The sequence below is a fragment of the Poecilia mexicana genome, unplaced genomic scaffold (assembly GCF_051168715.1).
Source record: "Poecilia mexicana isolate PSO_F unplaced genomic scaffold, ASM5116871v1 scaffold_6, whole genome shotgun sequence".
NCBI classification, from domain to species: Eukaryota; Metazoa; Chordata; class Actinopteri; order Cyprinodontiformes; family Poeciliidae; genus Poecilia; species Poecilia mexicana.
The window spans coordinates 32,340,773-32,367,295 of NW_028263375.1; the positions used below are offsets into that span (position 1 = coordinate 32,340,773).

The window sequence follows — 26,523 nt, forward strand, 5'->3', positions numbered from 1 at the left end:
AATTAAATTAATTGTCTAAAATAAAAAATAGTTTGGTGCTGTTGGGCTCAGAGTCTGAGAGGCTTTTCCCTTATCAAACAAATTATTATTTTTTTGCCTCTTATTTAGTGGAAATATTGATGTTGATGAGACTTTCTCCAAAATGATAACCTTTTTCAATCTTCATAGCTCCACTATTGAAAATGAGGCTCTAACATTCACAAATGACAATGAAATAAAATCCAGTCCAACATCTGGTTTGAGGTGATTCCTCTGGAACCTGTTGGAGGAAAAATATCCCAACTTCAGAAGATGAGCTTTAACTTAACTGAGCTCTGTGGTTCCTCCTGTCAGTATGAGAGTCAGGGTAAGGAGGCGCCATGTTAGGAAGAGAAGCGGAAACTGCAGGATCTTCAGCACAAACAGGTCATGATGCTAGGCTACTGATTATCACTGTCTGGACACAGGATCAATATAACCAGTTTAAAAGCTAAAATGAATGGTTATATGCCAGACATGGAAAACTGAGATGCACTCCATGCCATGATGTTCAGAATTAAGATCTCATGGCATCTCAAGGTGTCAACATTTCCAGTCAATAGGCTGAGGGAAATATAGCTTTATTTTGTAGCAATTCAAGAGCCTACCCAGCTTTAATCGCTTTGCAAAAAAATTAAACAGCACAGAAACTCCAAAGCACACAAAGAAGTTATATATATACTTTTGTCATAGTACCCCCAAGAATTTAAAACTACTTTCATCCCTGCATATATGTGACATATATCTGTATTTATTATTATTATTATTGTTATTAGTATTATTACTATTAGTTTCCCGCAAAAACGTGAAGAAAGTGTGACAACTTTGCCGAAACATGTTGTTTGAGCTTTCACGGTGTCCGTGGTTCCCCAGGCAAGCGCGCCGAACAAGCGCGTGCTTTCTCAGTGCTCATAACGAGCACGCGCGCATTTTGCCGCCTGGGCGGTTCGGAGTGGCAAGAACATAGACATAAATACGTAGACGACTCATGGAGCGGGTCGGCCCGTTGCTGCGATACGTAACAGCGTCCGCCATATTGAATGTGGAATATGCGCCAGTAAGCTAATACAAGTGAATGGACCGAACTTTATAAAGTGCAGTTCTACAAAGTATTTTAAGTTAATACCTGCCACTGATACATTTTCTCACACACATTCTTTCTTTATTTGGCAATCAAAGAAATGACTAAAGACAGAGTTTCTAACTTTTGATGTGATTATTTAATTGTTTTGGGGCATTTCTGAATAAAGAGCACAATGTTTTTGTTTGATATAAATTATTCTGATCATTTTTGTATTGACATTGATGAACAGACACACTTTTACAGTGTTTTATTAAAGAACACATTTACATAATTCCATAATTCAATGTACATTTAACGTTTCAAGACAAGAAACAAATTATTGTATTTTAATTATTGTATTTATTGTTATACATTATTGAGAAATGACTTTTGATTTATAAATCATTGTCATTTCATTGTCAAACATTAAACTACATATTTTTCTTACTTTTTCCCAGAGAATAAATATTTATTACAGTATGTCAACTCTGCTATTGACAGCAAAGAGTTAAAATAATTCTAACAGAATAAATTGTTTTTATTTCATTACATAAGATGCATTAACACACTAATACTTCAGATTGAGATATTTAAAAATACACCAGTGAAAGAAATAAAACATTTATTTATTATACTGGGAACACTGGTCACAGGCAGGGCTTCAGTCTGCTGGTCACACTGGGAGAACTCCAATGACTTCTGAGACGTCCTGGTTCACAGGCTAAAACCAAGGATAAAAGAGAAATTATCCAAAAGTGTAATAGAAAATACATATATGTTTACTTAACTTTCAGAAAAAGACATTTTCATCATTTTCATCATCAAAGATGCCACGAGTTCTGACTCATGGCATCTTTATAGCTAAACACCGACATGGTGAAGCTGAGCTGGGAAACAGACTGAAGAACAGCAGCTCTAGCTCTGATCCTGACTGATATTTCCTCACAAAATCCTCTGGTTTTTAAAGAACTTCTCCTCTAACAGCGGTTTTTCATCAGCTCTCTCTCATTAGAAAACAGTATGAAAACGTTAGCTGCTAGGCTAACAGTCAGCGGTTATTTCGGGCTACATAGGAAATATTTTTCGGTTGTTTAGAAGCGAATTTCTGGCTGCAAAGTCAAGTAATTTTGATCTTTCCTCCTTACCTGTGAAAGGTAATGCCATTGAATCCAGTTTGTTTCGTAAAACGTTTGAAATAAGTCCACACAGCACAGGACTTAAGGAGGTCCGATCACCCTTCTGCCACATAGAAGATGGCGGTGACGTTAACGTACGACTCAGCGCTCCATGAAGCGTCTACGTATTAATGTCTATGGGCAAGAAGACGCAGGCGGAACCGTATCTGATGGGGAAACGCGGATTGACGTAACACCGGTAGCGTTTATTTCAGGTCCGGTAGGAACTTTTCTTTGCTCGAGGAAGGTTCCTACAGGTGAGCGATGGCCGAACAGACGCTTCTTATAGGTCTCTGTGACGGAGAGCTGGATCCCAGGAAATACCGCTCCACATTTCTGACAAACAAAGTCGGGGGCAAACCGGACTGGTCATCGGCTGTCACCGGACAGTCACCCTGCTGTCGAATTTGTAGTGCCCCGCTAGCCCATGTGGTGCAAGTGTACTGCCCCCTCCAGGGTTCCCCCTTCCACAGAAACCTCCACCTGTTCGCCTGCTGCCAGCCTGGCTGCAGCGGGATGTCCGGTAGCTGGACGGCCCTCCGTTCCCAGTGTGCGGAGGCTCCCAACCAGTCCTCCACGCCACAGGTAGTTATTCCGTCGGCCACAGATTGGTGTGAGTCCGCTGACGACTGGGGAATGGAGAGAGAGGAAGATGATTCTGGATGTAGAGGAGGCAATGATCATCAGCAACAGTCTGAAGATCTACAAACAGAAGGTAGGTGTTTCAAACTTTCAAAATCATCAGGCAGTTGCCATCCTTCATTCCGGGGGGAGTGGTGGTGGGGAGTTACTCTTATATTTCTCCATCTCAGCACAGAGCAGAAGTTCCCAAACTGTGGGGCGCGCTCCATAGGGGGGCGCCGTGTCATTGCAGGGGGGGGGGGAGGGGCGCGGGAAGCCGTCTGAATGAAAAAAACAAAACATGAACACTGTATGCGCTGGGTTTTTACCTTAGAATGGCCAACTCTCTGTTATTCCTATGTCAATTTGGGAAGTGTGGGAGGCTTCCACACTTCCCATATTTGTGTCCTCTGTCACTTTTATCAGCAGTTAAAACTGTTTAATCCGTTGCTAACATGTTGTAACCTGTTTTTCCGAGCCGCATTAAACGCAACATGAGCGCTACAACTCTCGCCCTGGTTTTACACCTGTGAGGGAGACCTGCTGCTGCTGTGCGGAGCTACATAGGTTTGTGTTAGAATCACTGCAGCAAACCAGCAAAACGCAAAGAACTTTTCACAGTTTTTCCCTCCAAACTAACCGACTGAGTTGAGTAAAGCTGTTGGATGCAGGTAATGTTAGCTAAAAGATGACTAGCTAATATCAATACAGAACCTTAAGCTTAACAAGTACCTTGTAGGCTACCGCCGATGTTGGTGTCTATTTTCAGCTACGTACATTCATTTTGCCCCCAAAAAAGTCGATGCCTGCCCCCCTCCCCCGCCCCCAGACATTAGGAATCTGGAAACCTGTCAGGTGTTGCAAACTGTCTAACTTTCACTCTGGTGTTTCATCAGTGAGTCCTACAGTCTGTTCCATGGATGTCAGCTCTGGTCTTCAACAACTCAGTCTGGTAGAATCTGAATACATCCCCATCTTCCGTCCATTCTTCATCAGTGTGGTGGAGGAGTCAGAACTGTGTGAGGAGGATGATCAGCTGGAGCACGCTCAGGAACTTCTGAGGGAGTATGAGAGGAGGGAGGGCACAGCAGTGTGGGAGACAGAGGAAAAGGGAGGTGGTGGAGGAGAGAAGTATGAAAAGGCCGGAGCCAGACACGGAGATGCCGTTTTCTTCAGGTTCATGAAGGCAGTTTTGTTGTGTCCGCAGCAGATCCTGCGCTACTGTCGCCACAGTAAACCACTCTTCATCTGTAAGGCGCCGTCCAAAATGAGTCAGGAGGTTCCAGCATGCGGCTCCTGTGGAGAACCCAGGACCTTTGAGCTGCAGCTGATGCCTGCTCTGGTCAGTCTGCTGCAGAGGACAGACAGCAGCCCAGAGGATGAACTGGAATTTGGGACCGTGTTGGTTTATACTTGCACCAACAGCTGCTGGGCTGCAGGAACAAACTGCCCAGTGGAGGAGTTCTGCTTTGTACAGCCAGACCCAGATCAGCAGCTCTTTAAATGATGGAGCAGATTAAATAATCTAATCATCGCTTTATACATTAAAAAAAGATGAAAGCATACATAAATATCCATTATCATACACGCTTATTGTCCCCAGTGGGGTCAGAAGGGGTGCTGGTGCCTATGAAGAGGCGGGGTCACCCTGGACCGGTCACCAGTCTGTCACAGATACATAAACATGGGAGGACTAACAGGCATTAAAGCCGATCCTGTTTTTGGTTTGTCTCAGCAGCAGCATTAAAAAAAAACAATCATAACCTGGTGCGTCTGAACAACGCTCGGTTTCCATCAATCACGTTTTTAGTGTAATAGAATAAAAGCTAAGGAAATATTGAGACACTCATTCTTCCATTGATATGTGTAACTCCATTTACATTTTTTCTGCAAATATCTTGTAGTAATCAGATTGGTTATGTTGATGCCAAGTGAGTGCCTGACAGGTCTACTTAAATCTGTCATATGTACATGATGCATTCATGTTGATATGCATTCTCCCCTTTGAAATAAATTCATATTTGTCTACAGTGTTGGCACAATTAGGCAAGTCTTATTACCTAAAGGGGTAGCATTATGTAAAATTGTCTTTTTAACTTTACATCATGTTGCATTTCCTCATCATAAACATACCTGGAGTGTTGCTTTCATTCTTTCATGCATGTTTGAGAAATTGCCGCCTTCCACACGCAACTCCTCCTCAGAGCTGTAGTTTCCAAGTTGAGCATTACATAGCACCTTTTGTCTCAGCTCCTTCAAACTAGCGACAATTAGAAAACACCTGGTGGAACATCTGCTGAGCTCATGATATGAACTATGAACTATCCAGTCCTCCAACAAATATTTGTAAATGTGTATTAGTGGAATGACGATATGCTGAAGACGGAAAGTTGCCTAAAATGATTTTGTCAAGATACCCAGTTGCACACAAATGGATGGATTAGATAGAATGCATAGAATAACTTAAGATATGCATATGTTCCATCACTAAAAAGCACATGGTGATTATTTATACAAGATGTTTTTAGTGGCAAGCAAACCTCATCATAGATTCCATTTGTAAACATTTTAACCCATACCTGGAGTGAACAGAGTCAGGAGTATGGCTTCTCTCTGAGTTTTCAATAGTAGGTTTGAGGAGACACACACCCGTCACCCCATTTACACTCTGACTTCCTACGAAGGGAAATACAGTAACTGCCAAAACAGGAAATGAGCGGCAAAGTGCAAAAAAGTTCTTTGCAAAAGCCAAATAATTATTTTTTTTAAGAAAATTGGAGTGCATGTCAAAATCATACAGTTGATATTTTGGACCAGGGTTTAGTCTCCACAAAGCCTGTCAGTTTTGAAAAGGTTGCATAGAGAAACACAGCAAAGTGTGGCGACAAGTTTAATTATTCTCAGTTAAGTATTCTTTATTTTTATTTCAACCTCACAATATATTTCAGCATCTTAAAAGGTCACACCACAGGAATTCAGGATGAACATCATTAACAAAGCGAGAAAAATAAAACAGCCTTTAAAACGTTGCCATGGCAAAGCATTCCTGGATCAGATCCAGGTTTCAAAAATAACTTTTTAAGCTTACTGGCCCTGTCAAAATTCAAGAAAAGTGTTCTTTTGTGCAACTTTGAAGTTGGCATTAAAGTTGTAATATGACTTTAAAATCAGATTACAGTTACTTTTTTGCCACTTTACAGTTTCTCCAAATCAGTCACAAATAAAATCTTTGGTTTGACTGTGAGGTACAAGCTGCTTTTTTTTCTAAAATTCCTGAGAAACATAAGAACAGAACTCCAAATAAAATAAGCTACAGATTCCTCAAAGGCTACCGACTGGTTTTCAGGCACTTAAAGATCAGTTTGGGAGAACTTTGTGCAAACGGGACCATCTGATGAAGAAGGAACTGTCTTCTGAAACTACTGAGGGTCTCCATGGAAGGACCCAGGGGGGGTCCTAGAACTGTGCTCCCAGTTGTACTGCTGGAACTGGTCATGCTGGTCAGTCTGCACACAGCTGCTCAATGCACCAATGTCTCTGTCGATAATCTCATTCACTGAAAGACGAAAAACATTGTCAAAAGCCGAGACAAATTTAGAGATTATTTCTGAGGGATGATAGCTGGTTGGTCTACTAAATTAAAATAAAAAATATACAAACACATGGTGTAAAACCTCATATAGCTGGAAGCTCCAGAAAAAGGTTTGAGCTGTTTATCAGTTGGAATGTTTTACATGCATCCCTGCTCCAGCACACCCGATTAAAATGTACATCAGCAATGCTGATGTATAATCTGTCTATATCTATTTATGTTACAGTAATTCTGACATTGAAAGCTCCCACCATGCCTCAGTGAATACTTGAGTTGCGTCCCAAAACAGAGACATGCAGCTGCTGAGATTCATAGTCCAACTGAATGGCAGCTGGGAATCGGGCTTTCAGACAAAGGTCAGGAGGACAGCTGGTGCCAACCAGCACCATAAAACAGAACCCATCAGCATCATGCACAGCAAACACAGCTAATTTTAGCTCAGATCACTCAGAAATAACCGGGAATACACATGCTTCAGGGAGCAGGCAGGAATAAATTAGGTAACAGAAATATAAAACTTGCCATTTCTGAAATACAATCTGAGCTCATTAGCCTACTTTAACATTTTTTTCTTACAGCAAGTGGATTGAAGTTTGACAAAATAAAATAATCTGTTCATGAGGAGAAAGATTTTTAAAAATGTCATTAAAAAAAAATACATTTCTAAGAAAACACAGCAAACGAATGGATGGATGAACAATGGAGTAAGTGGAGGAGCTACTTCCTCATTTTTAAATGTTTAAGTTTCTTCTCCCTCATTTTTCTGATACAAGAAAATAAGATCACACTACACAGTCTGATCCTCCTTCACCTCAGATCACTCAATCCAAATTACTACATAAAACTCAGTTTGTCTCAATGTCACCTTTTTAGTTGGAAAGTTTTCAGCAATGACGGGAAAGGTAAAATAATGTAAATCTTAGCTTTTTAAGAACTAAACATCTCAAAGTCAACATAAATCTGACAGTAAAAACATTTACTGTTTGGTAAGGAAAGGCTGCAGTTCACAGGATTACAGGCAGGTTCTGATCCTAACCCTAGAAACCAAGGGTGTGTTTCTGAATTAAATCTAGCTGGTAACTCATGTAATAATGGGCTTATTAGCCAACAAATTAAAAAAGAAAAAATATACAGAAGCTCAAACTCTCCTATACTTCAAAAAGTATTTTATTTTTTTTGGTGGGATTTTGGGGGGTTGGCTGGAAGTATAGATTGCATTTTAAGAACACAAATAGTTTTGATGCACATGGAGTTTGGTTCTAGGACAGTCAGTTTGTGTTGCTTCTAATTGGAACCAGACTGGTCTAGTTAAAGCTGTTAACATACAGCAAGCTGTTGAGGAAATGCCATGAACTGTGGTTTGGGAACAGCTCATGGCATTTCCTGAATGCCCCCTAACTGTAATTTATTTAGAAGAGAAATTGTTGTACATGGTCCAACTAGTGAAAATCTGATCATGTAAACTTTTACATAGCTTGACAATAAATATTCTAGAGCAGGGTCTCAAACTCAATTTACCCAGGGGCCGCTGGAGGCAGAGTCTGGGTGAGGCTGGGCCACATAAAGGATTCCACAAAAAAACAATTAAAAAATATCCTCAAATGTCATCAACATTTAATTATTTCTCCAATACATGAACTGCATATGGAGGACCAAAGCCGACATAAGAAATAAAAGCATAAATATATTTAGTTTTTCCTTTTCCTTACACGAGTTTCCGTCAAGTAATGTATATTTATTTTTTTATTTCCCCTAAACATGCGTTTTTGTCAAGAAAAATAGATATTTTGCTTTGTCTTTTTTTGCTTCTCCCTTTTCTGCTTGCTGTATTTCTGCTTGCTGTATTTCCGTTTGCTGTTTTTCTGCTGCATCGTTATGTTAATGAGGAGAGCTGCCTTCTATGCCCAGTTCCTCTAATATAGGCCAATAGAGCTTTGGAACCAACGTCAGGTCACTGCATCAGACTTTGTGAGGCGTTTAGGTGTAGTCGCTCGGTGCCATCTTTGCAGGTTATGGTCACAGATCAAAACAAACTTTATCCCGGTGATTTTATTGCGTTACCGACTGCAGTGAAGTGAACCTCAGAGCGCTTGAGGAGAACGGCTGGCCAATATTGGAAAATCTTCAGAGGTCCACTCACCCTGTACGCCGCACTAATTTATACTTTCATGTCACGGTGGGGGCCACAAGATCCTGCGGGCCGTGAGAATGAGACCTCTGTTCTAGAGGTTGCCAGTGCTTTAATTTGCTTCTTACCGTCATCCAGAGTGATTTCCTGAAAGCCCAGGGATCCTTGAATAGGCTGCTCCTCCGGCTCTTGCTTGACATTCAGCTCTTCTCCTGGGTTGTGCAGCAGGAACTCTTTGTGAGCGTCCAGAGAGCTTTTCAAAGAACTCTTGGAACTTTCAGATTGTTTCCTTGGAGGACCACCAGCAGAGGCATGATGAGAGAGGTTTAGAGTTTGGATGGGGGGAGAAGGTGCCTGTGCATCAATTGTGCCCATCTGCACTGACATCAAACCTAGATTTGGAGGTGCAGTCATGATCTGACATGGTGCTGAAGACACCTGAGGAAACAATGATGCTTCAAGGGAAAGCGTGAAAGCAGGAGGATGGTGTAGATGAGAGGAGTTTTGGGAAGGAAGACCATGCAGTGGGACACTGCATGGATCATAAGCTGCATCTGGCCTGAGCACGGCATCATGGGAAGGTGACAGACTGGGATCTGGACAGAAGATGTGCTCGGACCCCCAAAGCTCCTGTTTAACTGCAGGAGCAGCTCGATGGGAACCTCTGGTTCCAGGCAGGTACGTGAAGCTCTGCATCAGGCTTCTTCTCCTCTTCCCATTTGACACATAGAACTGGACTTGGACAGGAGATACTGTCCTCTTAACATAAGGGGGGATCTCCACCATGATCCTTGACTATAACAAAAACAAATAAATATCAGATCCAAATTCAGGAGTCTCAATCATGTTATACTGTGTTGAAGTCACTGTTCAACTGTAATCAAAATAGTTCACTAGTTAATAAATGTAGCACACAAAGTACACACAACCTGCTGATTGTTACAATGTACATTGCTGTTTATGTATTGCTGATGGCAATGTATAAACCTGCTGATACATTGCAATCAGCAGGTTTATACAAAATACATTTCATATATGCTACAAATTTAAACCTTTATATTTGCTATAAATATCAATAAATATTCCGACTAATACAGCCATCCAAATAAACTGCTTTGTACTTACTTCACTACTTTTGTCACACAGAACTCTGGCATCTACTTCCCATTGTGTTCTTCCATCTAAAAGTTCAATGCATTTACAATGCTGATTAATGTTAGTGAAAAGAGACATGATGAAAACACACTTGTTGATGAACATAAAAGGACCTTACCAGGCCCCTTTTCAACGAAAACAACTCTAGGTTGTGCAGACATGTTTGTTCCGGTGATAAGCAGCTCTTCTCCTCCGTCCACAAAGCAGCTGGTAGGAGAGAAACTCTCCACCTGAGGAAGTTCCTGACCCGATCGCTGGGCTGGAAAACAGCTCAGTTTAAGATTTCAGACACTCCTGTTCATCCTCATCCTTTCATCGGTGGTAAAAATAGCAGCTCTATTTTCTCAAAAAGTAAACTGTCAGCCAGCACTACTTTTGAACATCTGTGGAAATATGTAATTTATAATATCTTCTGGTGTTAATTATAATAAGGAATTCTTTACTTATTATGCAAAGTATAGCATAGTATGTTGTTTAATACCAAACCAAAATGTTCATGTGCAGCTGAAAGCCAATATTTATATGTATTGTATAAACAAATACTGTACATACTGTATTGACTGTGTACCACACATTGGTCCTGTGGTCTCTTATAGTCCTCTATAAATAAAGTTGGTTGGGTAAATAACTTTGTCTCTCACTGTCTGAGATTAAATTACACATAACTTGTCTTGTTTTAGCTGACTGCAGCTCAGATAAAACAGTCATAAGCAATTATTTGTACTTGCTAAATGCAAAACAAATGAGAGTTTGTTAGATATTTTTATCATATACATTTCCTGGCACCATCTTGACTGGGGGAAGTGTACACGCATTCTAAAATGCATTTATCTCTAGATCACAACTCTTTCCTTCCAGAAAAAGCATGATGACAGGACACTCTGATGCTGTATACTTGCAACTATTTGCTTGAATATGTAGATGTGCTCTTGTTAAAAATGTGAAGTTGAAGTAGACTCATTCAGGTTATCTAGCCTGATTTCATTATTTTTTCCATATCACCCAAAAAACAGTAGGTATGCTGTAAAATAAATGTCGGCCCATTTAACCCGGTAGTTGTTAAGAATCAGTCAAAGCCATCATGGTATTTCCTAAACTATTCACTGCATGAAAAAGTTTACATCGAGAATGTAAACTTCTCGATTTGAAGAAAGCATAAAAAAAATCTCTCGCTCATCTGGTGTTTAGTAAAAGTAAATAATGTTGGTCATTATAACTCATGTAAAACAAGAAAGTTTAATTTGGTTGAATAGTTGATTGTGTACACAGCTTATCTAAATATCTGGTTTCAAATGCAGCTGTAGAACACTCACAGCACTCCACAGGAACAGATGCTGTTTGCAGCCAGAGCATTTGTCCGTCCTGCTGAGGCACGGCGACTCGAAATACAACTCGGACTCTAGTGTTCTTCCGTCCAATATCCGTCTCGCCTTTCTTCAGCTCAATGTCAGCATTCCGCAGCTTCAGGATGCCAGCACAGTCAATGCTGTGTAAAAAAAGAGAAATAAAGTATGTTATTTCTAAATCTAAAGTAATTTTCTAACTTCAATTCATCCACTGACTTATAGCAGAAAAAAAGAAAACTTTTTGGAGTTGTATTTTGAGCTCTTCCAGAATCCAAACAAGAACATTTGGGTATTGCAAACAGAGGTTGCAAAAGCCTTTTTTTATGTCCATCACCACCTGCTGTGGCGTAGCAGGTGGTGATATTATATAAATATGTAATAAATTATATAATAAATTAAGCGTCTCATTCTCACATTTAGCTTACACAGACCTAACATTGGACTTAATTTACTTGATTTACTTGTTTCAAAATATTGTTTTTAACTTGCATTGTTTCAAAATGAGCTTCATGTAGCACTGAGGATTAAATATAATTTCTTAATATAGTATAGTTAATTATTTTTATGTCTTTCATACTCCTGCTAATTGATATGCATTACTGGATTGGACAGCGCCTATTAGTCGCTATAAGATTTATTGAGTTATGTCCAGAAAACCATTTTATCCCAATGCAGGACGAGCAGAAATCTGTCAAAAATATTCGTAGCGTCATCATTTGTTATCAGATATAGCTATTAAATACGACTTAAAGTAAAGAGGAGAAAATTGATGTTTGATAAATTCTCCGTGATGCAAATCTATAAATGGTTTTGTTTCTGTTAGTTCTGTCAAGATGCAAAAGAAGGGGCAAATTTCTCTTATATTGGTCAGTCGTTTTATTTTAAATATGCTGTCGGAGGTAGTTTGATGATTAGTTCAGAGTTTGTCGCTTGTTTAACTTTTATGAAGTACAGCGGCTGCAGACAGTGCGCCACAATAAAGCTGGTAAACAGGTGAAGAACCAAACACCACTTATATTCTGCCTTTTCTCGCTGTATATCGGCTTTACACGGACCCGTTGCCATGGCAACCGACAGACAACAGCTCAACGAGCAGATAGAGCAGAGATTACCGATCAGGGGAATCAACACCAAAAAACAAACATTTCCCACACATAAAAAGTAGCAAAAACACCAAAACAGAACATTCAGTCTGTTGCATTATGCTGTCAGGGTTGATGTCTATATTGTGATTATCAATACGTTTTCGCCTGAGCACAGCGGTGGTTGATAAACTCATTTTAAAACCTGCTCTACTGATGACTTGGTGGGCGGGTTGACCTGTTTTATTGCTAACGGAACCAAAGCACACCAAACTTCGCAGCACATGTTAAGGTGATCAAAGTCAGTAGAAGGCTAGCAACAGTTAGGCTAGCATAACTGACCCACTGCTCACTTGTTCAATGTTTTCTTTAAGTTAAAACTTTTTCCTCACCTGTTAAACCTGAAGTCCTTGTTATCCAATTCAAAAGGTTGAATTAACCGCTAAATATTGCGTCCATTTTTCAGATTCTTCGCGTGACTGTGGTATTTTCCTGACCACCCATAATGTTGACTCAATGGACAGCAATGGCGCATGTGTGGCCCACGATAAGTCATGTAATGTCCAGTAATTTATATCCTTCCATATCAATGCTGCTGCCTCGCGCTTTGTTCTTCCCTCGCACTTCCCGCTACTCAGCAGTAGGTGTCAGGTTACATTGTGTTGCATTCAATGTTGTCGGAAAAAAGAGATTCATGCGCTTAATGCCAGATTTCCCATAACTATTTATTGAATTCATAGTCGCCAGCTGGGGTGGCAACAGGGGTGGCAAGGCTCTCATTTGGGGTTGCAACTGCCACCCCATGACCCCCCCACCCCCCAGTAGATCCGCCCCTGGGTTTACAACAGATATAATTAACAGCTTGCCTTGCACCTTGAGTGCAAGGTTTCCCCCGGGACATTTTGACAAGTAATCTTTGATTGCAAGTGCAGAAATATATTTTGGGGTTACAACAAGTTGATCTAAAAAGATGACCCCTCCCCTTACCCCCACCTAAATCCCAGTGTGGTGAGGTTTCCTCCAATACCTGGCAGCCATGTTGCTTTCTGGAAGCAAAGGAATCTCCAGGACTTTGGTGCCATTCATTATTTTCTCCTGGCAGACGGTGTTGACCGTCTTTCCTGTGACTCGATGGACCTGGTAGAAGGAGTGAGGACGAAGGCATCTGTCGTCTGCAGTACCAATGAACACCACCATGTGGACTGGTTGCTCACTGTATCCAATCAACTGCAAAGAGAAAGAAGTCTGATAAATAACTGGCAAACAATGATTTTTGCACAGATGGCAGGAAAATAGAATATATTATTAATGTGTTTTAGGGATTTTGTTAAAGGCCTATTTTTCAGAAATGGTTAGTTCTATAACAAAAGCTCAACATGCTCCAAAACTGATTTGAACAGGCTATATGTTTTCAGATTCCATTTGGAAGTGTACCAAATAATAGATACAACATAAAAACAGAGTTAAAGAAAGTTCCTATTTGGTCAGTGAGCTGAAAATGACATTTGTGGTGCTCCAAAGGTTTTCTGGAAGTTGGATTGGTGAAAACATGAAGCCGAACTGTGTTCATTTGCAACTAGGTCTAGTGTTCAAATAAAGATGATGGTGAGTGCCACACATTTCTTTGAGAATTTTACACTGGTTGATGTGTCTTTATCTAAGAAACCTGAAGCGAACACATCTCATAGTGACAATATTCAATAGGTGTTTTATGAGTTTATTTAATAGATATTTTCAGAGGAAAATGAAAGATGGAACCCTGCAATTTTGTTTAAGCAGGCAAACTTTCAGCTGAAGATGGAGCTCAGTGCAGTTAGTCACTTTTCTCTCACACCAATATTGTTTAAAGCAAAAATAAATAATTTTTTTGGCTTTAAAATATTCAGTATATTAAAAAATATTCTTTAAATTATTAAATGATACTATCTTACTATACTATGAATGTAGAGGAAGCCAGGGAGTCAAAATATTCTTTATCACAATTAAGGACATAAAATGTAAATTTACTGCTCCATGTCCCGTTTTGGTACCAAAATAGATTTTTAAATACTTCCGGTTATGGCGGCCAGGTGGAAGGACGTGCTTTCACCGCTCTGCTGGTCTTGTCAAAGAGTTTACTTAAAATACCTTCCTTTCAAAACGAACTAAACGGCCAGTGAGCGCGGGTGATCGGAATAATGCCTAAAGCAGCAAAAGCTTCCAAGAAGTAAGTGAAAAAGCAAAACATAAACTGATGGATTATCATCTGAGAGGTGAAATGCTGAAAGCTAATGCTAGCTCATGCTCAGCTCCAATGGCCGCCGCAGACAGAGAAGAGAACCCGAAGTCTCAAAGCAGCACGGCGGATGAAATACTGTCTGTGGTTAATTCAATCCAAAAGGACTTCTCTAGATTTGACGAAGTTCTGGACTCCATCGACAGTGTACGCAAAGAGAAAAACAGCAGGGCCAAGCGCAAATCGTGACACCGCACCTACTAATGGCACTTCCGGTGGCAGGTGTGACACCTGCCACAAGTGCCACTGCTTTCGGGACTAGCTGCCAGAGTTGCCACTGCGTTCGGCTGACTTCGGCACCTCGTACTGGCACTTCCGCCGACACCTGCCATTAGTGCCACTGTTTTCGGGTCTAGTTGTCAGTGTTGCCACTGACTTAGGCAAATGGACTACATATCCCATGATGCTTTATTACTAGTAGAAGAAGAACTTAAAGACAGACGAAGACAGAATTTAATAAGAGTTTTTTTCCGCAGAAATACTTATGTTCGCTGAATTCCTACACGTTTTGTATATCATGTATGATTCGTTCATCCTATTTATTCACTAAAGTTCATCTGAATAATCCAGCCGACTCCTTTCGTCTTTGTATTAATCAAATACACAGCAGGTATCAGGGATGCCATTGGTTTCGGCATCTTTGTAACAGCCGAGTCTGGCTTCCACTAGAGCTGCCATTAGGTGTCCAGGATGTTTCAGAGCTGTCACAACTGGTGCCGATGTTTTGGGGGATGGCAATGACAGTTATTTGAAAACGTGTTACTTATAATGCGTGTTTATAAAAAAAAATTCAATGGTAATTGGTTATCAATTTAACACTGAATATTTTTGACTGAGTTTAATTCAAGCAAGATGGCCAATTGAATATACTATAAAGTGTCACTATTGCAGTGGAACCTGTCACTATGTTCAAGGACACATCTGGTTAATCACACATCACTGATAGTTAATAGGACTTTTTACTTAATCAAAATGACATTCAACCCTTGCCCATGTTTATATCGCAGAACAGTGGCTGACATGGTGCAACAGGAAGCCAAATGTTGCAACTGGATAATAGTAATAATAATCAGACTCTGTAAGCTATGCTAATTAACATATATTGTAGAAATTAATAAAGTTTGAAAAATAAATTTAAGCTTAATGATCATAATTTCTCATGGAGGAATAATAAGTTATTTGATCCTGATGTAGTAAATTCACACGTTGACTAAACATGAATTTTACAGCAGACTTCAAATTGCTGTTTAAAGTATTTACATACAATGGCTAATAAATATTGACAAATCAATTACTATGCATATACTTTGTGACAAACTTGAAAAAATGTTGAAACATATCTGCCAAATAAAATATGTAAGCAGCACAATTTTCTTTGAAAAAAGCATTTTCATCTTAAGTATAGCCCAAAGTAATTTTTATTTCCAAAAATATGCAACAATCTTGTTCTTAATTCTGCTTAGGATTCACACATTGTCAAATTTTTTGAGGTGTAAATACTTTGAAAGTGAAAGTCCTCCTGCTACCTTGAAAATGCATTTTGTAGCTCAGATTTTAGTCATTTTCTCATCTTTGAATAAGAAAACTTTGAAGACAATGAACAGAACCAGAAACAAACACAGAGAAGCAACCTTCATTTATGCCACACAAATCTCTAATAAACTTGACAAATAATGAAAAATAGCGGGGATTAATTTTAATAAATAAAAACAAGTAATAACTATTTAAAACTGGTCAACAGGCATTTTTGGATAACACGTTTCTTTTTTTTTTTTAATTGCATTATCTTAACAAAAAACAATGAAAGTTATAGTGGCTGCCTGGTCTATATATCTATATATCACTATAACTTATGACATCCTGTGAACTGTCATGGAACCATGCTGAACATAATGTCACTCTGGAATTGTCAATATCTCATGTTGCCACTGTCACAAATATTAACTAATAAGTCAATATTAGTGAACTTACCCGGTTTAATAATCAATAGCATTATATTAAGGTCACTGTATGAAAATAATTAGAATCCGGAATTGACAGGAGCTTGTCAGCACTGACATACCATGGCAACCGAGTGTCAGTTGTGGTGGTAGGTACCTAGTGGTAGCTATTATCAGCTGTTGCAGAAGAGGTCCCATCTGACAGTGCAGGAGTTGTCTTTCTCCATTTAAGTCTGAACACCGGCTGTATATTTAAATATGTATGAGAATTATGTTGTAATTAAGATATATTTTATTTCTATTTGTTTGAACTAAAGTTATTCATATGCTACATTCTGTCTGAAACAGATAGAGAATGAGGTTAGCAGCCTGTGGCACCCATGGCCACCTTACTTGTGCCACCTTACCAAGTGGTAAGGTGGAACAAGTGGCACCTTACCCAGAAGCCCGTGGCACAAGTGACAGCTTATGGCAACTGTCAACATGTTTTCACTGAGGCTGTTTATTGGAAACTGAAATTTGAGACTGTATAAAAATTAGACCAGGGCGTATTTGCTTTTTTAAGGGAACAGAATACTTAAGAGGAAATGCAATACTTTGTGCCAGATCCACCATTATTTTCATTAATTATAAATTCATTCATATTAAATCTGACACAGAAGCTGTCACCAAAGAATATTCCAGTGTTGTGTTCAAGACCACCTAACCCGAGACCAAGACAAGACCAAGACCAGAGTGTATCGAGACCGAGACAAGACCAAGACTTTTGGGGTCCGAGACCAAGTCAAGACCAAGACCGAGGGGAGTCGAGACCGAGTCAAGACCAAGACCAGCGGCCCGCGCTACATGACACAATAAAATGTAAAATATGATCGAAATTGCTTCTCAAAATAATCTGAAATATCCATATTACCATAAAACACCTAGATATTAAATACTTAATACATTTTACCAATATTAAATATTCCATCTCTGTGTTACAATGTGTGATGGTCTTGTGCCATCCCTAAAAACATAACGCCCTGGGCATTTGCCCATATTGCTCATATAAGAAACCACCACTGTTGCACCATTAAATATAGCAATTGAGGCAATGCCCTGACGGTAAATAACGCTCAACCATGAACACTGACCAAGGAGCAACAAGCAAGAAGTAACCAAACAGAAGGCGCTCATCGTGACTGTTTTCACTCTCTATCCCAGTACATGAAGCCAGGTAGTCTGACACCATGGCAGACATCACAGTTGCCACTTTGAACAAAAACAAAGAGCAATGTGCATGCTCTGCGTGCTCTTTCGTTCTTGTGTTTTAGTTATTTGTTAATTTAAATATTAACGTACATAATTAAATAATGATGCAGTGTACACAGAGCATTACTAGAACAAAGAACGGGTGTTCTGTCAGGTCAGATCGTCATATGCTTAACACAAACTCACGGTGTTTTGTCAGATCAGCATACGTTGTCAGATAGTCGTACGCTTAGCTCAGACATGCATACGCTGTCATTACCATATGATTTTATTTAATCAGCAACATAGTATCATGACGTAGATCATCATACACTTGGTTATTAACAGTTGTATGGCATCCAGCTGCAGCCAGACCTGCTTTAAACACACTTTGAAACCACGACAACGCATGTATATCCATCTAGTTATCACATTATGTCATATTAGAAACAATTTAATTACTTATTTTCGTCATAACTTGTTGCGTATACTGACAACTACACTGACGGTCGGACTTAATGCGCATGCGCTGGCATGGTACTCACTGCATGTATGCTATTCTGACAGCGTATGGCTATGTGATAGAACACCGGCTATATCTGTCAGACACGTCATTACCATAAGATTTCATTTAATCAACAACATAGAATCATGACGTAGGTCGTCATACACTTTGTTATTAACAGTTGTATGGCATCCTGACTTAGCGGTTAAGTGAGTTTTACACGGGCGTGTGTTGTAGCTGACTCCAGCTGCAGCCAGACTTGCTTTAAATACACTTTAAAACCATGACAACACATGTATGTCTATATAGTTATCATTGAAAACAATTTAATGACTTATGTTCATCATAACTTGCTGCGTATGGTGAACTGACAACTCCTCTGATGGTCGGATTTCTTAATGCTTAATGCATGTATGCTATCTTGACAGCGTATGGCTATCTGATAGAACAACGGCTCTCAGTGAGTGACACTCCAGTCCTATCTAATAAGTGGGGGAGGGAGAGTAAAAGGTGGGGAGGGGAGGGGGGAGTAACAGAAACACGTGGTTGCTTGGATTTTAATCGGTGCGTTTTGCATCCACTGAAAACAAAGATGTTAACAAAGTGGACAGTATGCTGTACGTTTAGTGATATTTTCACAGTTGCGGTCTTGACTGGTCTTGAAATAAAATGCCGAGTCCTCAGCGCCCGAGACCGAGACAAGACCGAGACCAAATGCGGTCGAGTCCGAGACGAGACCGAGACCATCAAAAAATGGTATTAAGACCGGTCTTAAGACCAAGACCAACTTCGAGTACCACAACACTGGAATATTCTATTCCTATTCTATTGTTTTTCCCACTATGCATATTTAAATATGCTGAAGTATGTATAATACAATTAAAAATACTTTAAAAATACAACTGTTTATAAATATGGCTGCATGTATAAGGTTTCCAGTAACAAAACAGCGTGTTATGAAAGATTAAATGTTCAAATACGTCATTGTGCCTGTTAAACATACGCTGAGTGGAGCGGTTGAACCCTATAAGATGGCCGCCCTAAATCTCGTCAGCAAAAATAGGCGAGAGCGGTCCGTGAGGCGTGGGAGGTGCCAGTATGAGGTCGTGGCAACCCTTGGAAGTTGCCGAAGTCGGCCGAAGTCAGTGGCAACACTGACAGCTAGACCCGAAAACAGTGGCACTAATGGCAGGTGTCAGAGGAAGTGCCAGTAGGTGCCGAGGTCAGCTGAAGTCAGCCGAACGCAGTGGCAACTCTGGCAGCTAGACCCGAAAGCAGTGGCACTTGTGGCAGGTGTCACACCTGCCACCGGAAGTGCCAGTACGAGGTGCCGAGGTCAGCCGAACACAGTGGCAACACTGACAGCTAGTTCCGAAAACAGTGGCACTAATGGCAGGTGTTTCTGGTTCAAAAGTGGCTTGACCTTTGACCTGGGGAATGCGGCACCTGTAGCCCATTTCCTGCACACGCCTGTGCACAGTGGCTCTGGATGTTTCTACTCCAGACTCAGTCCACTGCTTCCCCCAAGGTCTGGAATCGGCCCTTCTCCACAATCTTCCTCAGGGTCCGGTCACCTCTTCTCGTTGTGCAGCGTTTTCTGCCACACTTTTTCCTTCCTACTGACTTCCCACTGAGGTGCCTTGATATAACACTCTGCAAACAGCCGATTCGTTCAGAAATTTCTTTCTGTTTCTCACCCTCTTGCTTGAGGACGTCAGTGATGGCCTTCTGGACAGCAGTCAGGTCAGCAATCTGACCCATGACTGCGGTTTTGAGTAATGAACCAGGCTGGGAGTTTTTAAAGGCCTCAGGAATCTTTTTCAGGTGTTTAGAGTTACTTTGTTGATTCAGATGATTATTTTTATTGCTCGTTCAGAGAACCTTTTCATAATATTCTAATTTTTTGAGACAGGGATTTTGGGTTTTCATGAGCTGTTTGCCAAAATCATCAAAATTAAAACAATAAAAGACCTGAAATATTTCAGTTGGTGTGCAATGAATCTAAAATATATGACAATTTAATTTTTATCATGACATTATGGAAAATAATGAACTTTATCACAATATTCTAATTTTATGACCAGCACCTGTATATACATATATGTGTGTGTGCATAATCATGCATAGCCTAATGTATATTATTCAGTATTAATGATTATTTATGTTTGTATACTTATACAAGTATGTATTGATAAGACGAGAGCGGTCCATTAGGCGTCTGTCCTTTTATTATGTCTATGTGAGAAACGGCCCGATCTACAGAAGACGGGTCCTTCGAAGGCCACGAATATGGACGACCAGAAGAGAGAAGCTGTAGCCTCCGGCTAGCTGCCTAGCCTCCATCTCGGCGTTATGTTGCTTAGCAACCGTGACAACGTGAAGCACAGAGCAGCGAAGGAAAAAAAACGGACTCAGTTGTTTTTTACTCTTTATTTCTGTATTATTCTTCACCTTTTGTAATAAAGGTTGTTCCATAGTAAAAAGAAAATCTGTCTGATTCTAAAATGTTTAATGTATACAAGGGATATTATTCATTTTCAAATACTCTCCAGATCTCAGATAGTAAGACATTACAGTTAAATAAACTATGTTTGAAGGCTTAACTTTAATCAGTCAAACCCATTTGCTCAGGAATAAATTAAATACTTTACTTAACCAAAAGATTTTACTACTACCTAACTTAATATCCACATGGAGCGCCCGGCCAGCTGACAGCTTGCGAGTGAAGCTGGCTGTTAATGCAGCGGGAGAAGACATCTCCGAAAACGTCGGAGCAATATTGGAAGTAGGTGATTTATTAATGAACCGAGCAGATATTTCAGATCTATACATCTACATTCTCGCCTAAAAACATTGTAAAAAATAATTTTGTGTAATTTTAAGTGTAATACAGCAAAAATTATTTTGTCGCCATTGATGCTTTTCTGAACACCCGCTTTAAAGGATGCAGAGCCTGAATTCGGACACAGCTATTTTTTGTTAGACTCCCCCTAGTGGTCTGGAGCACTTCCGTTTTCAACACTTTTTGTTTGCTGCATTTCATTCGGGGGTGTCTTCTTTTTTGTTTGCTGCATTTCATTCGGGGGTGTTTTCCTTTTTGTTTGCCGCATTTAATTTGTGCGCGTGTCTTTTCTTTTGTTTGCATGTTTTCTCTTTTGCTGCGCATTTGCACCTGTCGGCCACCGTAGATATGTTTCTTACATGTTGAAAGCTTTAAATCTTAAAATGATTACATGGAACTGCAGGGGCCTACAACGCTTAAAAAAGGTCTGCATGATTTGGATTCCAGAATAGTATTTCTACAGGAGACTCATCTTATGGAAGAGGATGAGGGGCTGGTCAGGAGGTGGCGGCGGGGTAATGTATTCACTTCAGCATTTTCTTCTGGAGCAAGAGGAGCAGTGGTGGGAAGTAAAGAAGTACAAGTACTTCGTTACTGTACTTAAGTACATTTTTCGTGTATCTGTACTTTACTTAAGTAGATTTAATAATGGGTACTTTCTACTTTTACGCCACTACATTTTACAGTAAGTATCTGTACTTTCTACTTAACTACATTTCTACAAAACTGTCGCATTACTCGTTACATCCAAGTTGCATTTCGTTTTTTTCCGTTAAAATGTGAAGTTCAGGAACTTAAGGTGGCGCCGTAAAATCCAAGCATAACGTGACTTAGTGTCTGTTGTCACCCATCGCCTCCACCATTACTTGCATGCGGAGCTCCAGACATGCGCAGTGGTTTTCTCTGATCGTCAGTAATAATGGCGCTGCATAAATCATAAGATATGGCGACATGTAAAATCAGCAGCGCTTCGCTTTCACAGACGGTGGGGACTTCGTCCAACTTTTAGCGTCACTTGGAATGAAAGCTTAAAGAAAGGTAAGATCTATGGACGTGATGCTAGCAAAGCTAGCTGTACAGACACATGTTGCATCTGCGATGGAAAAAAAAGTTGTCACTCATGCGCTGAATTATTGTGTGGAGGTGTTGACTGACATGTCGCATTAATGGGACAACGCTGTGACCGAAGTGATAGGACATTCAGGAACGATCCGATTCTTCTGGACGGATATTTACTGATTAAATTTATTTCAGCTCCAAGTATTTAATATCTATGTGTTTTATGTGAATGTTTCAGATCAATTTGAGAAGCAATTTTGATCGGTAAAACTTAATTTTGTCAGGGATGCCCTCTCTGCTTTACTATTCACCCAGGCAATTGAGCCATTGGCATCAACTATTCGCCTACATCCACAAATCTCCGGGATAACAATGGGTCCCACAGAGCACAAAATCTCTCTATTCGCCGACGATGTTATTTTATTTCTAACAGCTCTGAAAAAGTCAATTCCGGTTGTGATGGAAGTGATCCATGGAATTTGGGAGAATCTCAGGTTACAAAGTAAATAATACAAAATCTTCTATTCTGGTACTAAATGTAGATGAAAGGACTAATCCCATCAGAGAAGCTAAGCAATTTAAGGTAGTGGAACATTTTGAATATTTAGGTGTTCAGATTTTCCCAGCACTACAGGAGGTGGTCAAATCCAATTACGAACACCTAATGAAAACAGTAGCTGCCTCAATTGACAACTGTACGTCCCTGCTTATATCAATATTGGGAAGAGTTAATATCCTGAAAATGAGTATACTGCCAAAGCTATTAACCTCTTTCAAAGCATTCCCCTGCCGCCGCCTCCTGAATTATACACTTGGCTGAAAAAAAACTATTTTAGGCTTTATGGGGAACAATGGAAGGTCTAGGCTACGCCTCTTTTGCTTTATTTACCATTTGATAGAGGGGGGTTAAAATGCCCTAACTTCAAACTTTACTATTGGGCCACACAACTAAGAACTATCATGTTCTATTTTGCAGATAAAGATAATCCTCACTGGGTAGAAATGGAGTCCCATAAGTTAAGTTTGGCTCTTCCATTATTCATATATTCTGACACTTTAAAGAAGTTACAGAAATATACTACAAATCCCATTCTGAAAAGCATGATTAAAATCTGGCAGGATGTTAGAAAATACCTTGCGGAGCCAAACAGCATATCCCAATTTAGTCCAATCTGGGGAATCAGCTGTTTGCTCCAGGTAGGGCAGATGGAACATTTAAACTTTGGGCATCGCAAGGCTTAAAAAGCATTGGCGAGCTTTACCCATCAAATTCTGATGTATTTTTGTCATTTGGAGAGCTACAAATCAAAAGCATTATTTTAAATTCCTTCAGTTGAGAAGCTTTGTTAAAGCAAATTGCAGTAATCTTAACAAGCCTCCCTTTACATTGCTTGAAAAATTAATGACTCGGAATAGATCAAGAAAGGGCATAATTTCAGACTTTTACAATGTGCTGATCTCTAACTCATTGGAGAACTCAAAAAAATAAGCTTATAAACTGGAATTTGGACTTATCAAATATCAGTGAACAGGATTGGGAAAGAGCTTGCATTAAAACTCACACAATGTCCATAAACAGCCGTCTTAGAAATCTACAGTTTTAATGGCTAATGCGTGTTTGTTACGCCTGTGCATTTAAATACAACTAGACCTGTCACGATAAATTTTGCTGAGCGATTGTCTAAAAAAATATTGTGATAAACGATAATATTGTTTCAAGACCTTTTGATACTGATTTAATGGAAATGACTAATAAAGCATGCAATTTCCTGCCATAGATAGATACACTTTATTTTCAAAAGAATACATAACACTGGAACTAATAAACTAAATAAGCAAAACAACCAAAAACAAAAATAAAGTGGATTCTCAGTCTCCATTAACAAAAAACATACTTGAATAAAAACTAAACAACATAAAGCTAAAGTGGAAATAAATACTGCATTCAACCAAAAGAGTGCAGATTATGAAGTCTGTATACAATATTGCCCTTCAGTCTTCTCTAGATTTAAATAAAGACGGGCACATCCGACCACCAAATGCAATAGTTCACACTACACGATTTTTTGCCCCTATTTTCCCCTTACGACAATCTTAAAACATTGGCCGATCTAAGATTGTTGCTGGTGATTTCGTAACCGATCATCCTGTATTATGTGTGGTGTGTTACTGTAGGTCAGTGTTTCTCAATTCCAGTCCTCAGGCCCCCCTGCCCTGCATGTTTTAGGTGTTTCCCTTCTGCTACACACCTGGCTTGAATCTGTGGGTGATTAACAGGCTTCTGCAGTACTTGATGGGCATGCGATCGTCTAAATCAGCTGTTCTGGAATAGAGACACATAAAACATGCAGAGCAGGGGGGCCTGAGGACTGGAATTGAGAAGCACTGCTGTAGGTCATTGTGGCCGCTCTGATCTAAATCAGGGGTTTTCCCTGACTGGGAGCGTTAACGCTGAATGTGACAGGTAGCCAATCAGAAAGCGCGGATTCTCCTCCATGCTTTCTGAGGGGAAATTACCAAACAGCTGACACGGCAACCCGAAGTCCAGCAGACATCGGAGATATGTGGAAACAACATTGATATTTATTTAACATTTCGTGCAAAGAATATAGAAATGACAAGAAGAGGAGTTGGAACCAAATTGCTACTGCAGTTGATAAACCCGGTAACTTTTCAGCTGTTCTTCTTTAACGTGACGAATAGATTATAATGATTTTCAGCCACATGTGTCACAGGTGGATTATAGTACAGCATTGATTAATGCCTGATTTTAAAATTAGTTAACTGGACTTGTAGCCATTATTTTGTGCCCATGTGGCTGGACACCACACAGCATGACAAACCCGATTGAACCGTTATACCTAGGATTTCTGTCGGCTAATGTGTGGTCTCTCAGGTTTTGAAAATGGGCCGACAACTCGTGTAGTGTGCGCTGGACATTACACAAAGGAAATGAGGAAGGGAGGGTCAGTGGAGAGCACCGGAGTTGAGCCTTTTTTCATTCAGTGTCGGCAACAGAAAGAATAAAAGGCAGGAAGAGATGATAAAACCGATAATTAAAATTAGGTCGATAGGTTTAATTTATTGCACGATTAATTGATTTATCGTTTATCGCGACAGGCTTAACAACATCCCAGATTTTTGCGTAGTGTAATTCTAAAGGGACTCTAATACACTGCATGTGGGAATGCAGACAAATCAATGCATTTTGGACAGAGGTGAAAGATACAATTGAAAAAATTCTCCTAAAGCAAATTTCACTGGACCCTAAATTGTTCCTGTTGGCTTTATACCCCGAGAAGCATAACTTTAGCAAAGTAGAATGTACCTTTAAAGATATAAGCTCATTAGCTGCAAAAAATGTATTGCTTTGACTTGGAAAAGTGTCAGACTTCGTGCCACGCAGTGGTTAAAGCAGATGGCATCTAATTTGCTGCTAGAAAGAATAACATATATTAGAAAATCCAAACATTATTTTTATGAGAGGATTTGGGGTCCTTTCATTAATTTTATTAAGAACTTAGACTTATCAGAGGGACTGTTTGAGTTTGATTTGCCGGAACCTGCAGTGTGCCATGCTGTATAGATGTGTACATTTACATGTAACCAGTTTGTAATCTGCTTGAATACCCCTGTTTTTGAGAAGCTGTTTCTTGTTTTGTCTTTTTTCTGTCCCATGTCTGTCTTTTTTTTTCTTTGTTTGTTTTCATTTCTCTGAGTTGAGAAAGTGAATAAGTACCGTCATGTAATAACCAACCACAAAGAAAACGTGTTCAGATAGTTACATGATTGTATTTCCAAAGTGAAAAATCTCAATAAAAATATTCAGGAAAAAAAAAAAAAATTTTAATGCAACTTCAAAAATAACTTTTCTGAAAAAGAGGCAGGTCTGATTTGTGGACAAATAAGATCAGCCAGTTGGAATAAATTATGTCTATTACTCAATCCCCATTTTGATGCTCAGATTGAACTTTTACATGCATTCTTTCTCCAACATACCCGGATCAAATGAATGGCTGAATAGCAGGACTCTGCAGAACCGAGTTTCTGCTGGTGATGCAAGTCAGCTTTTTGACTTGGTGCGTTGGAGTAGGGATGGATGTAAAGGCTGCAGGGCAGTAGTTCTCGAGGATTGGACTTGGTCACACCCGAATTAGGCTGTCAAATCCTAATGAACAAAAAAGTGATGAGAAAAGACATACTTTGACAACAGGATGTCCTCCAGCAGTTGCTTTGATGGATCCTCTGCTGCCCTCCGTCTCATAATGTGCTCTGTGGTAGGACCTCGGCTGGACCTCCAACTTCAACTCAATCAGATCATACTGGTTGGGCAGAGGCCAGTCCAGTGGAGGGGGCAATAAGCCCCTGGAGAAAAGACACATAGAAGAATCTGATTATTTGAAACATCAAACTTTCTCATAAAAAAAGCCAAAACAATGGGACTGCTTACAGCCTAATAAACCACTGGTCAAAGTTTCTCCAGAATCCTCTG

At 39.8% G+C, this 26,523-nt stretch overlaps 2 protein-coding genes across 2 annotated transcripts in view; one reads left to right on the forward strand and one right to left on the reverse strand.

The window, feature by feature from the left end:
• The first annotated feature begins 2,466 nt into the window (after positions 1 to 2,466).
• On the forward strand, positions 2,467 to 5,027 carry pdcd2l (programmed cell death 2-like). The gene is made up of 2 exons (XM_088006616.1): positions 2,467 to 2,971; positions 3,774 to 5,027. Exons 1-2 carry the CDS (start codon positions 2,521 to 2,523, stop codon positions 4,382 to 4,384), a joined length of 1,062 nt encoding a protein of 353 aa, XP_087862742.1. The 5' UTR covers positions 2,467 to 2,520; the 3' UTR covers positions 4,385 to 5,027.
• A 739-nt stretch (positions 5,028 to 5,766) lies between these two features.
• The window catches only part of LOC106911734 (nuclear factor of activated T-cells, cytoplasmic 3-like), a 34,586-nt gene continuing 13,829 nt past the window's right edge, over positions 5,767 to 26,523 (reverse strand). Inside the window, exons 4-10 of the mRNA XM_088006612.1 lie at positions 26,234 to 26,396; positions 13,208 to 13,407; positions 11,066 to 11,238; positions 9,871 to 10,011; positions 9,723 to 9,778; positions 8,726 to 9,392; positions 5,767 to 6,433 (exon numbers count right to left, since the gene is read on the reverse strand). Coding sequence (XP_087862738.1) covers positions 6,297 to 6,433; positions 8,726 to 9,392; positions 9,723 to 9,778; positions 9,871 to 10,011; positions 11,066 to 11,238; positions 13,208 to 13,407; positions 26,234 to 26,396 — 1,537 coding nt within the window. The 3' untranslated portion in view covers positions 5,767 to 6,296. The remainder of the gene's footprint in view (positions 6,434 to 8,725; positions 9,393 to 9,722; positions 9,779 to 9,870; positions 10,012 to 11,065; positions 11,239 to 13,207; positions 13,408 to 26,233; positions 26,397 to 26,523) is intronic.

Coding starts and splice junctions, on each gene's coding strand:
- pdcd2l (XM_088006616.1), top strand. CDS start 2,521: ATGGCCGAACAGACGCTTCTTATAGGTCTCTGTGACGGAGAGCTGGAT. Junction 2,972..3,773: donor TGAAGATCTACAAACAGAAG/GTAGGTGTTTCA, acceptor GTGTTTCATCAG/TGAGTCCTACAGTCTGTTCC.